The sequence below is a fragment of the Gordionus sp. m RMFG-2023 genome, chromosome 5 (genome assembly GCF_954871325.1).
Source record: "Gordionus sp. m RMFG-2023 chromosome 5, tfGorSpeb1-WG-v2, whole genome shotgun sequence".
Classification (NCBI taxonomy): domain Eukaryota; kingdom Metazoa; phylum Nematomorpha; class Gordioida; order Chordodea; family Parachordodidae; genus Gordionus; species Gordionus sp. m RMFG-2023.
Window position 1 is genome coordinate 7,535,232 of NC_088779.1, and position 17,023 is coordinate 7,552,254.

Genomic DNA, 17,023 nt, shown 5'->3' on the forward strand with positions numbered 1-17,023 from the left:
ATAAAAATTAAATCATTACCTTTTTCAGCTTAATCGACGATCAGAGTTCGAAACAAATAGAATATGGATTCCCTTGGAATCGGGACATATTAGGAATTGAACCAGAACTAAGAACTCTCATTTATTTAAATTTTCAGGAACACCAGGTCGTTTTAATTCAGGTTTCAAACTGATAATTATAAAAAAAAAATTAAAATGGTAAAAAAACAAATATATACTAATATAACTCCTTTTAAGAGGTGTTAAATAATCTAAATTCTTGGGTGTTCGATTTGAAAAACTAACTTAAATAATTGATTAATAAAATTTAGAAAAATATATAATAATATTGTTTTTCTTTTGTTAAAAAAAACTACTTATATTCTACTCAAAAAAAATGCCTTACCCCTCATTCATAGTGGGCGCAAATTCACGGCAAATAAAAAAATTCTAAATTTTTGAATTCTCGGACACAAATTTGTGCTAACTGTGAAAAGGGTTACCCTGATAGTTAACACGAATTCGCGGCAGAGTATATAATAAATGGTATATTTATGAAAACTATGTTTAGGTAAAAAAGGCAAATTTGCAAATCCCCCCCCCATCCCCCATAGGTTACACGGTTGTTACATAATATAACACTGGTAATCTAAAAAATATTTCCCGATAGGATTCGTTTATATTTATATGATATAACTAGGTAGTGTATTTTTTTTAAAAAAAATATTTTTATCAAAAATTTTCAAAACTCTCATATTTAATCTTATATATCTGCGGACTTGTTTCCTAACACCAATTTATGATATATACTTTTTTTAAGTAACATAATATCAATTTCTTATCTATAAACCAGTTTCAAACTTGAAAAATATTCAAATCTATTAAATATTAATTAAAGTAGTAATCTAAAATTTAATTCGATTCCTTAGATTTAATACTAAATCCCTGTATCTAGGTCTGCTAAATTAATGTTATAACACCACGTAATACATCAAAATCATATTTATTATATTGAAAATTTGTTTGAAGATGGATGTAAAATATACAACAAAATATATCGAATAGGCTACATGGTATTGCAAAACAAATGCGAAAGATGCAAATGTGAAAAGATTGATATTGGAGGTATTCAGTATTACGAACATTTATGTGGAGGGTTTATTTTATATATATTTATGTAATATACCTAGATCTGTGCGCTGACAAAATAATCGACGGCCGGCGGGAGTTCCAAAAAAAACATATATTTATTAATTGCTGATTATTTTTTTTAAGAAAAATTAAATTAAAATATACACTACACTCCAGATATCTCAGCATATTTTTAGTATTGAAGAGAAAACTCATAACATATTCAAAATTGATTTTGTAATTTTATAATTATCATGTATAAAAATAATTTTATTTAAATTTCTCGGGCATAATGATGATCTCCTTGAATTCGACGTCAACCCATCTGTAGGGATTACTCTTTCACTAAGTGTGTTAGTTACCGTAACATTAATAATTTTTTTTAGCTAGCGCAGAAAGATTAGGAAGTTTGATCTTTTTTTCTCTTCAGAAATTAAGAACATCCATATATCGTGAATGGCGTTTTCCGAGAAGGATATGACATTCTTGTTCTAAATCACTTAAAATGGAATCATAATTTATACTTGTTGTTGATTATTAATATCGTTCTTTACTATCGTAATATCATCATATTCTATACCTTTAAGAAGGCTTATAATAAATTCCAAAGCGGAGTAATTTTTTTGTATATATTGACATAAGCATAGATTATTTTTGAGTTAAAAAATAAATTAAATAAAATGAATATACATATATATTACTACTTGCATATCACAAACACGGTTATCAAAATGCAAGTTTTTTTTTAGAATATCTTCCTTTAAAGAAATGGTTTCTGAGGTAACATTATCATTATCATTTACTATTAAATTTGTTTCAATTTCCCTTCTAAAAAATGCCAATTTTAAGGTAGGCATTTTTCTGCAGATAGAAATTCAAGTGTTTCTTTAAATTTTGAAAGAAAATTTAATAGTTCTTCTATTAGATCTGATTAATGGTTTGAGATTATGTTTCAACAAGCCAATTCATGCGTTTTAAGTCGCTCAATTTAAAGTCATATTTTACTATTCCAACTCGAGTTCAGAGTAGTAAAAACTCCACTTTTACAACACTATTTTCGAGTCGTAACTAGGACCGGACCGAACATATTGTTGAACATCTTTTTTAAGGACCACAGTCGGACTGGTTTTTTATTAATATTTAATTTTGATTTACTATTTAATTTATCTAATTTACTACTTTTTTTGTGTTATTTTTCAAGAGGAGTTATTTTTTTTATGGCAATTTTAAGTTCATTATTATTTTGCAATATGAAAAACATAAGTTTGTCAGGAAATAATTTAACTTACAGTTCGAATAAACACGAATTAAATTAGATAAAAACAAAAATATTTTCAAAATAACAAAAATATAAAAAAATATAAAAAAATCGGTCCTGGAATTATCTTTTAGAACCACTGTCTGAATCGATCTTTTTTTTAAAGACCGTAGTTCGGTAAGGTCCGAGTTCATCTGTCTCGCCCAAATAAAAAACCGGCCCGTGACTCATTATTCCTCTATATAAATATAAAATTTAGGATTATATGAACAAAAAAAAATAAATAGTATAACAAATCATAATATATATAATTTATTATCTATATCTACCATAGGCATATCCAAGATTTTGCGATTGAGAGTGCTAGGCATGGAGGTCTTTGGGTCTACTTATTGTACTTATTTTTTTATAAAAATAACTTTGGGATTCCACATTTTTTTAAATTTTAAATTATAGTCATTAATCGTTATTTTTGAAAAATTATAAACTTATACTTATTTTTCGCATTTTTATTAGCATAAAGTAATATTTATTAGAAAGATTACTTTTCGATGAGGTGATAAATTTCCCACTTTCTTCTTTGATTACGCTTATGCTATCTACTATAAATATATTTCAAAGAATTATATAGAATATTTAACGCTGCATTCTATTAAAATAGCCGGGTTTTTTTGTGAAATTACCACTTATTATCGTCTGAAATCCTCGTGTAATGATTCAGGACCTGTCGATTTTAAATCATCTACAAGTGCGATTTACATCTAAGGAATCTGATTTTACCTGTAATGCATTCCATTCAACACGAGTAATATGTATAATGGCAACAGTAGGAAATTTTTAAGAATATAATCAATAACTTTTGTGTATTCTTTATATGAAAGTAAATATATAAATAGTTTACCGAAAAATGATCTGGAATTATAATACTTCACATGCAATAATAATTACCAATAAAAATCAAATTTTGTGAAATAACCCACCTATCATTTAAAATTAAAAAATGCCTCTTTATATACAATAAACTATCCACATATCTTAGCATATCATTTATAATATTATTTATTATAAAATCTATAATATTTTCTTATAGATGTGATAAACCAGCGAAGAGCAATTGCCAGAATATAAATACAACTGCCTTTTTCCCATATTGTTGCTTATTGAATATTACATGTTATTAATTTATTCTTCACTTTGAATAACTAGTTAAACATATAGAAAATATTAAACATATTAAAAGAATCATAATGATTTAAAAAATTTAATAATAAAGTTGTATTTCAAATTTTTATTTTGTCAGAGATAATAAAAGCATATTAGATAATCAATATTAAATTTGCATCAACTCCGAAGGTAAATTTTAGGGAGTTGAACCTATTTAATGAAAATTTTTTGTTTTAAATAAAGGAAATTAAGCCAGCTTATGACATTACTAGATGTATTTTAAAAAATTGACATTAAAATATAAAATATTTAGAAACCGTCAAGGTATTTATATATTTTTTTATAAATATAGTATCTAAACTTAAATCAAAATTTATTTGAGTAACTTAATTGAATATGGGTTCTAAATAGAGTTTACTTAATTTGTTAAAAAGTAGCTTTTATTTCAAAAAAATAACGAGGGACAATTGATTTTATATTTATAAGTCTATAATGTCTGGTTAAAAAGCGGAGTCTTGTGGATCAACCCTTTATTTTAATTTTGTTTTTGGATTGTTTATTTTTAATCTGCCAGATTTGATAGGGCATGTATTACGTCATACCATTAGTTGATCAGATTTAAATAAAATTCTAAGACAGCATACAATAGTTAATTAAATTTAATAAATATTTTTGGCCCATTTTTTATATTGCCTTACACCATATTTGGTAATTCTTTAATACCTTATTTTTCAATAGGTTTTTTCTGGAAAAATTTTTTTATTACTTGAGTATGTAGTAATACCAACTACTAATTTATAAACAATACGACTACTAATTTATATTTAAATTTATTTTTAACATCAAACTTTTTATTATTATTTTTCGAATGTTCGATACTTTTAAATATACAATATACATAAATAATCATTTATTAATTTATTACATTTCCTTCAAACAATTTAAAGTTAGATTTCTTCAATAAACCTCTTTGTAGGTTTACGGTTTCTTGATGAGCAACGTAATGTGGTATTTGTATTTGTGTTTGTATTTGCTTCATTCACTGGCACAACCATTTCTGTAACTTCCAAAGAACTTTCATGATTTGGGATAACTAAACGATTTCTTAACTGATCTGCATGCTTCCGTAATGTTTTCCCGGAAGATTCAACAATATAAGAATAAAGTCCTATTCTTTCTTTAATTACTCCCTCTCTCCAACCATTGGTATTTTCATTATTTAACGATATAGGTTGTGAGATTTCAAATTCTCTTTCCTTTGAATGTAAATCATGATGAAGGCTTTGTTTATCATTAGCCCTTACTATTTCGTGTTCGGCATTTGGTCGGATCCAATCCAGACTTGTTTTCAATTGCCTCCCAAACATAATTTTAGCAGGAGATCTCCCTGTGGAACTATGCTCTCCCAATCGGTAGGTTGTTAAAACCTGTGTCATAGCTTCTTCGGGATCGCTAATTGAATCTCTCGTTGCATAATACCGACCTTTCAAAGTTCGTACTGTACGTTCAGCTAATCCGTTAGTTTTTGGATGATAGGGTGCTGAACGTATATGACGTATGTTATTTAAATCACAATACCTACGGAATTCCCCAGATAAGAAATGTGGTCCTTTGTCTGACACACTGTACTTGGGTATTCCAAACCTAGAAAACCATTTATTTAGTCGTTTTATCATAGCATCAGCAGAGGTATTCTGCATTAGATCAACTTCTAACCATGGTCTATTTTTCTGGCATCCAGAACATATTTTGATAAAATTTTCTATATCAACATCACATCTGGGCCACCAACAATACAATCTAAAAATAGATTTCATTACATTTTCCCCAGGATGTCCCCAGTGAATCATTCCTAACACTGCATTTCTTAATTTATTAGGAATAACCAATCTCCCATTCCATTCTATAATATTACGATTGACAGAAAGCTCTTCCCGTCGATTATAAAAATTAACTATTTCTTTATCTTTATGACGATCAAAGTTTCGCCAACTTTGCTGAATATGTATTGCTACTTTTTTTAATATTAAATCTTGCTTCGACTCTTTTCGCAGAATATTTTCTGACAATTGCATATCATCCAAATTAATACTTCGAATATCCAAAGCATGTTTAGAATCTTGATTCTCTTCCGAAATTTCTTGGTGTTTATTAATCAAATCTCGATTTCTAGAATCTAGTGTTATGCAACATTTTTCTTTTTCAATATTGTTGACCAAATTGCGTACTTGTTTAATCATAACCTGACGAGGCATTTCTAAATTGAATGCTATAATCCATGGTAATCCGAAAAGAGGCACCCCAGTTGTATTCATTATTACCACTGGTAGAGTCCTTGTCTGTGATCCAATCCTAACATTGACTTGGGTCTCGCCCTTGACGTCTAACGGATGATCACCATATGCAGTCAATGGACTGGTTGGCCTAATTTTTGGTCGCCCAATACTTGTCCATATATCAATTCCTATCAATGACGCTTGTGCACCAGTGTCAAAATCAAATTCAACTAACCCATTTATCTCTGCAGTTAGTTTTGCTCGATTCTCTCGATTTTGTTGAATCTTCCAAATATTATGAATAGAATCACTTGATGACACTCTTATATAATTTAAATTCTTTGATTTACAGCAAACTGCAAAATGACCAATTTTTTTACATTTATTACATGCCGCATTTGTAGCTGGACATCTCACTTCTCGGTTATGAATAAAACCACATTTATAACATTTAAGTTTATTATAATCTTTATCATTATTATATTTGTAGTTATTATTCTCTTTATCAAATGTATTATTATACTTGACTTTATTATAGCCTTTATCAATTGTAGTCGTCGTTTTTATTGGATGTTTATAATTATTATCATTATCATTTCTTTTGTTATTAACATTTATCTTATTAACAACTGGCATATTTTTATTTGCCATTTCTTTATCTGCTCGCTCAGAAGCTAATGCCAGATCAAGAATAAATTGAAAAGTCAGTACATTATTATCTCTATCAAGACCGTCGGGATATAGAGCTCTAAGATCTCTTTCCAATCCCGGTATTTCCATGCCGACCATAAACTGATCACGTAAACGCTCGTCAATATCATTAAGATAATGACAACGCTTGCCAATTGTTCTAATTTTATCTGCAAATTCAGTTATGGTTTCAGTTGTTCTCCGTAATCTAACGAAATCAAATCTAGAAGCAAAAGCTGTTGATGTCGGTTTAAATAGTTTAAAACATATTGACTTAATTTCCTTAAAAGATAAAGTTTCGATCGAATCAGGATAACAAAAACGGTTCACCAACTCAATATTCTTATTGCCAAAAAATGTTAAAAATATATCTTTATATTGACATTCAGATGGGCTTACGTTTTTTAACCGAAAACTGGCTTCCCCATTTGTAGTAATACCAACTACTAATTTATAAACAATACGACTACTAATTTATATTTAAATTTATTTTTAACATCAAACTTTTTATTATTATTTTTCGAATGTTCGATTCTTTTAAATATACAATATACATAAATAATCATTTATTAATTTATTACAGAGTACTTTAACATTATATATCGGATGGGTTTCTTCAGTTTTTTGGGGATTAGATTAAGTTCTATTTTGCAATAAAGCCTCTGCAATTGTACCTCAGGTTTCTCCTTTAATGTGATTATTAAACTACTAAAAACTTAAGAGAAAGGATAAGCTTAAGATAGTTTCCATTTTATCCAGTTTATTTTTTAAAAATATATTACACAAATTCTAATAATAATAAAATACAATTTCTCTTTAAATTATATCGCTAATTTTTAAAATTAGGATCTTTTTATAATCACTAGTAGGTAACATCAAGATAATAATGACGTGAAATAAAAATTTTCACGTTAATATAGATGTTACCGTTTATTTTCCAGCTATATCCATTTATTTTATGTATAAAGGGCACAAAAAGGGTTGTGTAGGAGGGGGGGGGGGAGTAGCTTAAGGAAATTTGAAATGTGGGAGGCTTGGTTAAGTGTATGGTATATATTTAAAAATATTGTTATTATATAAATGAAATTCTGTTTAATATATTTGCACGGATAACATCATTATTAATGTAAATTTGTATGAGGTAATTATTCTATTATGTGCATTTATTTACAAAAAATCGCTAGCAATTTTTGAACAATACTTCAGATAATTATTTTAAGTAAGAAATTAATGGACCAATCAGAAAAGTCGACGAAATTAACGAACAAATAATTTCTGGATCATAATTTATCGAATCTTTTTCTCATATGGGGGTTTCAAATTTATGGGGAATTTTGCAAAGTTGTGGAAATCCTATCAAACCTGAATCATTGGAGGGAAAAATTTTGGCCATAGGTTTTTTCATTGATATTTTATATTTATATATTGTATATATATATAGACATAAGTATATGGTTGCACCAAGCCCTTCATGGATATGTCAATACCAGTTTATCAAATAATAAACCTCATTTACATCTCATTATTAATAGAATATTCAAACTTTTACATTACAAAATAAAGCCAGTTTTTGTCTTTGATGGTGGAGTACCTGTTTTGAAAAGACGCACAATGGTTGGTTTAAAATTTTATTTTATGTGATTTATTTTTCAAAATATAGCTAACTAGGCAAGAGAAGCGTAATAATGCCTCAGTTGACATTGATAAACTAAATAGGCAGATAGTCAAAAATAAACTCTGGGAAGATATACTTAAAAAATATATGGGTATTGAGAACAATTTGTCTAAAAATAATATAAAAATCGAAGATAAAGACATTTTTGAATTGCCTTATAATGAATCACCAAATGCCATTAGTGATAAAGGTATTAAATTAGATTATTTTTATATAAAATTTCCTGATTTCTTGATTTAAATGTTTATTCAATATTTGGAAATTAAATTAACTTTAAAAAGAATAGATATTATGATTTTCTATTGGTTAAAAATATGAATATAGCACTCTAAATATTGGTAGACATTACATTATTATTTTTATAGATATTGAATGGGAAAAAAGAAAACATAACATAATCCAAGCCATAAACCATTTATCTCAGTCAGATAATATTGATATTGACTCAAAATCTTTTAAAATATTGCCTAAGGGCATTCAACATGAAATACTTCAAGAACTTCAATACAGTAATAAACATCCTACTTTAGAAAAGTTGATTGATCTAACAGATGTAATTTAGTATTATATATATATATAATATATATTAAAGAAATGTCTATTATCGTTCTCATTTTTGTTCAATTTTTTTTTTAAATTGAGATATTTATTCAAATGAATTTTTGATATGTTAATTAATATGATAATATATATAGAAATCTTAACAACAATTAATTTAATTGTAGTTTTGAATCCCAATCAAACCACAAACCAAGCTAATAACCAGAACCAATTATTTTTAAATAAGCATCAAAATCAATTCTAATGAAAAATTTCCTCATTATTTTGAATTTTTAAATTCCCTATTAGCATGGTTTGGAACCAAATCCCGGAACTTCAAAACAGCTTCAAATTTAAAGATCAGAATCACTAGCCAGAACTCCTTTTTATCATTTTTAGGAACTCGAACCAGAATATTTTGTCCAGGCTCTAATCTCTGATCTATATATTTGGATTTGGGAAGATATTATCATGTGCCCTTTTTATTTTTTTTAAAAATGTAAGAAAAAATAAATATTTTTAAACATGTTTTCTCTTTGGGTCATGGCATATTTTTAAAGAAAGAGCAATCTTTCATTTCTAAATTTTCCATTTTAAAAGATAAATTTTTTAATTATTTTATTACTTTTTATATAATAATTAAACAACCAGGAAGGGATTTTTAGTACCCTCCCTCCTATTATTCTTTTCTTTGTAACAAGGTTTCAACTTTAAAAAAAAACTGGTATGATTATGCAAGTAGGGGTTTTTGAATAACATGATGAATGAATATATTTGCTCACCTTACCTTATTAATTACTTTCTAAAACTCTTCAACTTAAAAAAAATATATAGAAAATCCAAGAATTTTCTGATTTCCAAATAAATCGACTTGTGAAACGTAGTCAAGTTACTGATAGGATAGAAAATCTGAATCGTCAAATGAATGTGGAATACATATCCAAAATCACGTCTTCAAACCCGATGAATTCCAACGATAAAAACTACGTTATGAATAATTCGCTGTCCTTGGAAGAACTCTCGAACGCCGAAATACAAAGGATGGCCTCGGACGAAACGGTTCATTATGTGCTAGTTAGGAGGAAAAACGTCAACGTTCACGCTGATAGGATTAATTTACCTGATAAAAACAGGCTAGGATATACTTCAAAGCCCGAGTCAAAAGATGATCAAAATGAAGCCACGATGTTTGATATTGATGATGATGACGAATACATCTGCCAGATAAATGAAATGATTGAACAATCTAAAACAAGTACAAATTATGTGGTCACCAATAATCTTTTGCTTGATGTACAGGAGAATGGAGTACAATTTGCAGACGTGGCAAATGATTATAAAGACAACAAAATAATGGGGGAAGAAATGGGTGACTCAATTTTGAAACTCGAACAAACTAGACTACTTCTAAATCATAGAATTTTTGAAGCCAATACCTCGGCTGTGGATTCTTTGAGTGAAATCGATGCCAATATTTTGCCCTTGGAATTTAAAGGAAATCACCATCCCAAACACAATCCCAGTTCAAAGGATCGAGAGTTCGTTGGAGGAAATAATATCGAATATAGTAAAAAAAATATGGCCTCAAAGAATCTTTCCCACAAAAATTATTTCTCCAAATCAAGCAAAAGAAAAAAACGCGAGGCGGTGGCAAAAAATCAGTATTCACCTATCAATCAATTGCGTCATAAATACTCTAGCCGTACTCCCTCGAAATTCAGCTATTTTAGCCTCAAAAGCATTAAAAGGAAAATAATTATGGGGCGAATCAAAAAAGTACCCAGTAAAATCCACGAGGTATAATATATGCATAAAATACATTTTACGATTAAATCTCTTAAGTGGTTCTTACCGGTTGACCATCCGGAAAGGCGATAGAATCATTTATGATCTTGTTGGGAGGAGGAAGGACTAGAATTATAGCCGTGATCTTCTTAAAATTGTAAAACAAAAAATTTTTGACTAAAAAATTAAGAACATTAACAATTTTTTTTTCTATTTATTTAAAAAAAGAAGAGGAAAGGATATGTGCCACGACCCACGTTTCTAAAAGTCGATTCAAATAAGTTATCCATTGACATTAACCGAAACGATAAAATCGCTAATGGAAACGTTAATTTCTGGCCTGAAGCGCCTCTAATCACGCCACTTTCGCTTAATATGACTCAATCCCACAACGCAAAATTATATGGTTAAAAAATAATAATATACGATAATTATTGTTTTTTTTTAATTTCTCAAAACCATATAAATTTGGTGCCGGAGCGTTTTAGAAAGAAAACAAGAATTTTAAAAATCGCAAATCTTGAATCTACATTCTAATTTTGTGTTTAAAAATTAAATTAACCTTATTTATTTAAATATTTTGGGCATTATAAAATATTTCTGTAATTTCCTTGTTAATTTTAAGATGATTCAACCTTGAAAACAATTGCGAAATATAACCTTACACCCCCAGAGGATGTATTCGAAAACAATTCAATCTTGAAGGAAATTAAAGTTTTTATTAATATTATTTATTTTTTTAAAAAAAATATATTACCAGGACTAATAGTTTGTTATATTATTTCAGTGTCCAGTTATTAGTTTTAAGAATTTATAGCGTTCTCTTCGTTTTCGGTTTTAAAAAATTATAATAGCTTGTTCTATGTATATTGGTTTCGGGTTCGAATCCACACGTTATGGTATTCCCCAACTTTACACACTTTCAGACATGATTGTTTAATTAGTCTCTGTTGAGGTTGAAGAAAATCTTATCTGGACTCAGATATATCTTCTCGAAGCAAAGAGAAAAAAATAATTGCTCAAACTTTTCATTTTTAAATGTATTATTTTATTGTATATAATCGATGAAATAACGAATTTTAATTTATCTCATTCTACTATAACGAATCGATATAAGTTGGATTCATTGTGGGATCCGATAAGATTTAACAGCTGATCGATTTTAAAAAAAATATTTTATTTATAATATCAATTTTTTTTATTAATTTTAATTTTATTCATAAATACTAATCTGCGAATTATTGATTTTAATCTGAGATCTGCAGAATTACCTTTTACCTTTTTAGGCTCGGTCCAGATTAAATTTAAAAAAAATTTGGCCTGGGTGTATTGAAAAACTTTCTATTCGGTATTTTACCGTTTGTTTTATAGCCAATATGATCATATCCAATTTTATTTATAAATTGAGAGATAATGTATTACAAATTAATACGATAAGAAATTTATTATTGGTATAATCATTTATTTTCAAAACATTATCAGGCTTGTAAAAAAATTTAAAAATTTACGACAATATAAATTTAAATTATTTATAAAAATTAATAATCATTTTTATTTAAAGAAATCCGTGTAAATAATATTTAGAGAATATAATCTATTGCACAATATATAATAATCGCGATTTAAAATATTCGTCCCAGCCCAGGTATTTAAAAAATTTTAGGTTCGACCCGGGTATAAAAAAAATTTTTAGAGCCCGGTCTCTGATTTTGATAAAGAAAAATTAATCTCATGGAAAAGATTTTCCAAGTTGATCAACTGTTAAATTGTCGAATAGGATTCCACTAGGAATACAGCCTAAAATAGGTTCACTTGAGACTATATACCAAATGGGTTAATTCCCCCTCCCTTCTGTAAATTAATATTTCTATATAAAACATTCGATTTAAAGAATACATTGTAATATTTCTTTTTTCGTAAATTCTATAATAATTATATAAACAATTTTTTGATTTATGACAGAACAAATTGGAACGACAGCACGTCGAGGCTTTGGATGATGTTCAGACTCTGAACATCGAAAGAGCCAAGTTGGAAAGATATTCGAAAACTCTGACCCAAGTTATTTACCAGGAAACTCAAGTTTTTTTTGAAATATTTGTAAATGATACAAAAAAATATATTTGTTATTTTATGGAATTAAGTGCAATCTAGAATATACCTTTTCCACAAATTCTTCTAAATAAAATTTGCATGCGTTCATCGGAACATCGCGACCATATGCCGCTCTCAAGGGTTCTTAACCCGACCTGGGTTCAGACTAATAGTGACCGATTTTCTTATAATAGGTCCGAACCTGCCTTGTCCTAAAACACCCTAGCGATTTATTTTAAATTCATTTTTATATGATGAAATCCGAATTTAAATAAATAATTTAAAGGAGCTTTTGAAAATCCTGGGAGTTCCCTGGGTCGTTGCCCCGATGGAAGCCGAAGCTCAGTGCGCTTATATGGACATAACTGGTCTAACCCACGGCACCATAACGGACGATAGTGACGTTTTTCTTTTCGGGGCTCGCAGAGTGTACAGGAACTTTTATGCGACCAGTCTCAACAAGGGGCTCGAGTTTTATTCGAGCCAAGATATGGAAAGGAAATTGGGTACTACTTATATATCTTGATTGATTATTTACGTCGTTCAACTACATTCTCATTATCGGCTGATTTTCAAGAATCAGTCTTTATTTATTTATAATTGCACATGCACTATCATGATCATCTTCCAGTTTAAGATTGAATGGCTTTATATACCTCCTCCCTCTACTACCTTTCACCATCTCATGTTAAATATTCCTTGATGAATCCTCCATATGGTTATTTACAATAATCTTTCATCATCCTATTATAATGTTGAGGCAATTTAAATTGAAAAGTAATGATCACAAATATTACTCTATAAAATACACCAGGATTTGGCAAATATCTAAGATACTTTTTACCATCTTTTTTTAATATTTGGATTCCTCTATGTTTAAAAAAAAATCTTATACATTTCTATTTAAAATATTTTTATAAAGTATAGTATTATAGTTGTTTTAGATGTCTATATAAACAAAATTGGAAAAAATTTGAATTTGTTTAATATTTTATTTTATTCATTAAAAATTAATATAATTTCGAAAAAAACACAAAATAATATGAAATACATTATATTTAGGTTTAGACAGACAAAAACTAATTATGATAGCGATGATGGTTGGTTCAGACTATACCCCCGGTATTAAAGGGGTAGGTCCTGTCATGGCACTAGAAATTTTATCGGAATTCCAGATTCACACTTTCCAAGATTTCATTGACTTCAAGTATTTTTCTCCCATTCCATTTTTAAGAAAACATATATTTATATTTAAAAAAGTGTTCTGTGTTTCTAATTCACTCATAATATCCCTATAGTTTTTGCCAATCTTCTTTATGCACATAAAAAACAAATTTTAAATGTTTTATATTCTCAGAACTGATACGCGTTTTTGAAAAAAAGCATTTATAAAAAAAATAGTATCAAATAAAAGCTTATTTGCCGACATTTATTATCATATAAAAACCTTACATTCCCGATAATATCATAAAATTCAGAAAATGGTTGGACTCATCCAGACATCATCTAAGCTCCCTACACAAATCTCTCAAAATAAAATCCCCTCTACTTCCGGCCTCTTTAGAATCTCCTTTGAAACGCAAATTGCTGGATAAAAACATTTATTTTCCCGACGAATTTCCCGAACCACTTGTTTTCGAGGCTTACATGAACCCATCCTTGGAAACCAGCCAAGAAGGTTTTACCTGGGGCCATCTTAACGCCATTTGGGGAGTCAAAATGGATGGATCGACTAAATTAGATAAAGGTGGTACATATATTTATTTTTTATTTTATTTCGGGCCTCTTGTGAAACATATAACTTTTTTTAAATGCTGTTTTGTTTTGGGTTCATGTGAATAAAGGAGAAATAACAGAAACATCTTAGTCAACTAGCCCTTTTAAACTCGATCACTCTTCAGTAAGGTATCTTTTTAGACTCAAAATCACCATTTGAATCCATTACAGGACTGTTCTCTATTATTGGTGACCCCGGAACTGCCTTTAAATGTTTCATTTTACCCCGTTTTTTAAATTATAAAATCAAATTTAAACAGATTACTTTATATTGTTTTAGGTTTGAATAACGAAGTGGGGACTGACGCAACGACGGGAAATAAGGTTTACCTCGATTTGCTAAACTTTGTCAAGAAACATATAAATTGGGATGCCAACAAACTTGATTCATATTTAAATCCGCTTAGAAAACGATTGGCGCTAGAAAAGAATAAAGTGAGATTAATTGTTGCGCTAATATTAATTTAAATTTTTATGTTTCACCTTTAAGCTGGACGAACTGCGGTCCAAAAAAGACTCACCCGCCAAATCCGGTCTAGTCTTAGATTAGGACCGATAGGCAAGGACCGTTAACTTTGGCTACCTTTGACCTCTTAAAATTGTTTCATTTAGCTTCTTTTTTTTCGTCACAAGGTGTTTCTTTTTCAAAAAAATGGTGTCCTTCTCTCGTCTAATTAGCATTGAAAAAAGACTAATTGCAAAATGAAATAATGGACTTTTATAATGAGAAAAAATTTTAGTCATAAACTTGTATCATTATTATTAATTTTCCTCAGGTGGTAAAGTGGGATTTAAAAATTTACCAACATATTTTTTAAAAAAATTTATAGAAAATTAAATTGAATAACATTGTTTCTATAACATTTTTTTTAGTTCATAAGTTTAAATTCATTATACGTTATGGGTTTTTTTAAAGCTTTGGACTTGGAGTCACATATTTCCTAGGTACCTTTGGTTTTAAATATGATATGGAAAATTATTATAAATTCCTTATTAAAAATTTTTTTTTATAACAATATTTATAAATATCTCAATCCTCAACGGTAATTGAAACAGTAAACAAAATTTGATTTATGAGGCTGATAAAAAAAAATCATGATTTTTGTAAAATTTATATTTTCTTTATCTTAAGATAAGTATAGAATTTTATTTAATATTATGGCCCTTATGAATGTTGCGATGAGTTTATGTACTTGGTGAGATACGTGCAAATAAAAATTGATAGCAAGAAAGATTCCTCATTTTACCACTTTTGTAGTTTCTTTTTTTTCCACCTTACCTTCTCGAGGGTTAAAATGAAATTTATTTAATATTACCAAAAGATCCAACACACTATCGACGAATACTACACGCCCGTTTATAACGATACTTGTTACGATGCGAATATACCAGAAAATAAAACAATGCCAAACAAAAGAATTTTAAAGGCTCTCACAAAATTGAGGGCAAAAAACAAGGCCGAAGAGCCCGATAAAAAGGAATTAAATCGCAAAAAAATCACCAAGAAATCGGCAGTTAAACGGGCGACGGGACAAGAACCTGGAGTTAAAAATCTCGCGAAGAATAAAGCTAAAACTGGGGGCTCCGACCCCGATAAGCCCGTAACCTGTCGCCCAAGAAATAAGGGGAAGAAAAAAAAATTGAAATTTTCCAATCCGGCTCTGGCAAATGATTTTGCCCTGAACCTTTCGGAGGAGTCCTCGTGAACTTATGGAGTATTTTGAACGAAGATACGATTTTTTTTACTCTTTCGCCTTTATCTAAGTCAATGACATATAATACAACCTAGGCTGACGTTTCATCCATTTAAATGTGTATCAATACAAATCAGATGGTGGCAACGTCATTTTTGTTTCATTAAAATTTTAATGTCGTGTTACCAGCTAATTTTTATTTAGCCACCCTTCAAAATGCATTTTAATGAGTGAATCAGTTTAAGTAAGTATTATATGTCTAAGTCTGTATTATCGTTAATTATTGATGATAAATTGGATTATTTCATGGCTGAATACAATCATTCTAAAAAAAAATTTTAAATATTACCTGTCAGAATTTTTAATCAAAACCATCAGGGTTATATTGTATTATTGTTTTTAATAGTTTATATATGACTTTAAAAATATTGACCGATTAATATTTATCCCTATATTATCGTTACAAATATAAAGAAAATTATCTAACATTTTAGCCCTATTATTGTTTACCTCATTTTGAAAACAAAAACTTAGCCAATTATTTATATACCAAATTTGAAATAAATTTATTTATATGTTTGCGTTTGGTGTAAAATTAAACCGTCAAAGAAATGAGAGTTTGAAAAAAATAAATATTTGAACAAAGATCTTTAAACAATTATTTCCAAAAAAATTCTAGAAATCTCAAAAAAAAATTTCAAATTAAAGAATATATTCTTAAATACTAAATTCGACAATTTATTCTCCCAATTTTTTTAAAAAAAATTAAAACTTTGCAGTAAAAATATTGGTAGAAAATATTTTCCGATAGTAGTAATTAGTAATATTTTTTTGAATAAAACAGAAAAAATTAATGTTATACTTAGCTATTATGTAAATTTAATATTAATACCTTGGAGGTTTTATCTTTGTAATTCATTACACTTAAAATTTGAAATGATATCCGTCCGATCCGGTCCTA

At 28.4% G+C, this 17,023-nt stretch overlaps 1 protein-coding gene across 2 annotated transcripts; it reads left to right on the top strand.

The window, feature by feature from the left end:
* The first annotated feature begins 7,770 nt into the window (after nt 1–7,770).
* LOC135930588 (DNA excision repair protein ERCC-5 homolog) lies at nt 7,771–16,454 on the top strand. 2 transcript variants are annotated; one of them, XM_065467433.1, is made up of 13 exons: nt 7,771–7,893; nt 7,940–8,112; nt 8,159–8,363; nt 8,539–8,726; nt 9,548–10,510; nt 10,730–10,904; nt 11,124–11,212; nt 12,461–12,580; nt 12,879–13,098; nt 13,655–13,799; nt 14,071–14,339; nt 14,649–14,803; nt 15,691–16,454. In XM_065467433.1, the coding sequence occupies exons 1-13, from the start codon at nt 7,806–7,808 to the stop codon at nt 16,072–16,074; spliced, it is 3,174 nt and encodes a 1,057-aa protein (XP_065323505.1). In that variant the 5' UTR covers nt 7,771–7,805; the 3' UTR covers nt 16,075–16,454. The 2 variants fall into 2 exon arrangements, with proteins under 2 accessions (XP_065323505.1, XP_065323504.1); XM_065467432.1 differs by having other exon boundaries at nt 10,727–10,904; nt 15,691–16,453.
* Nucleotides 16,455–17,023: the final 569 nt, after the last annotated feature.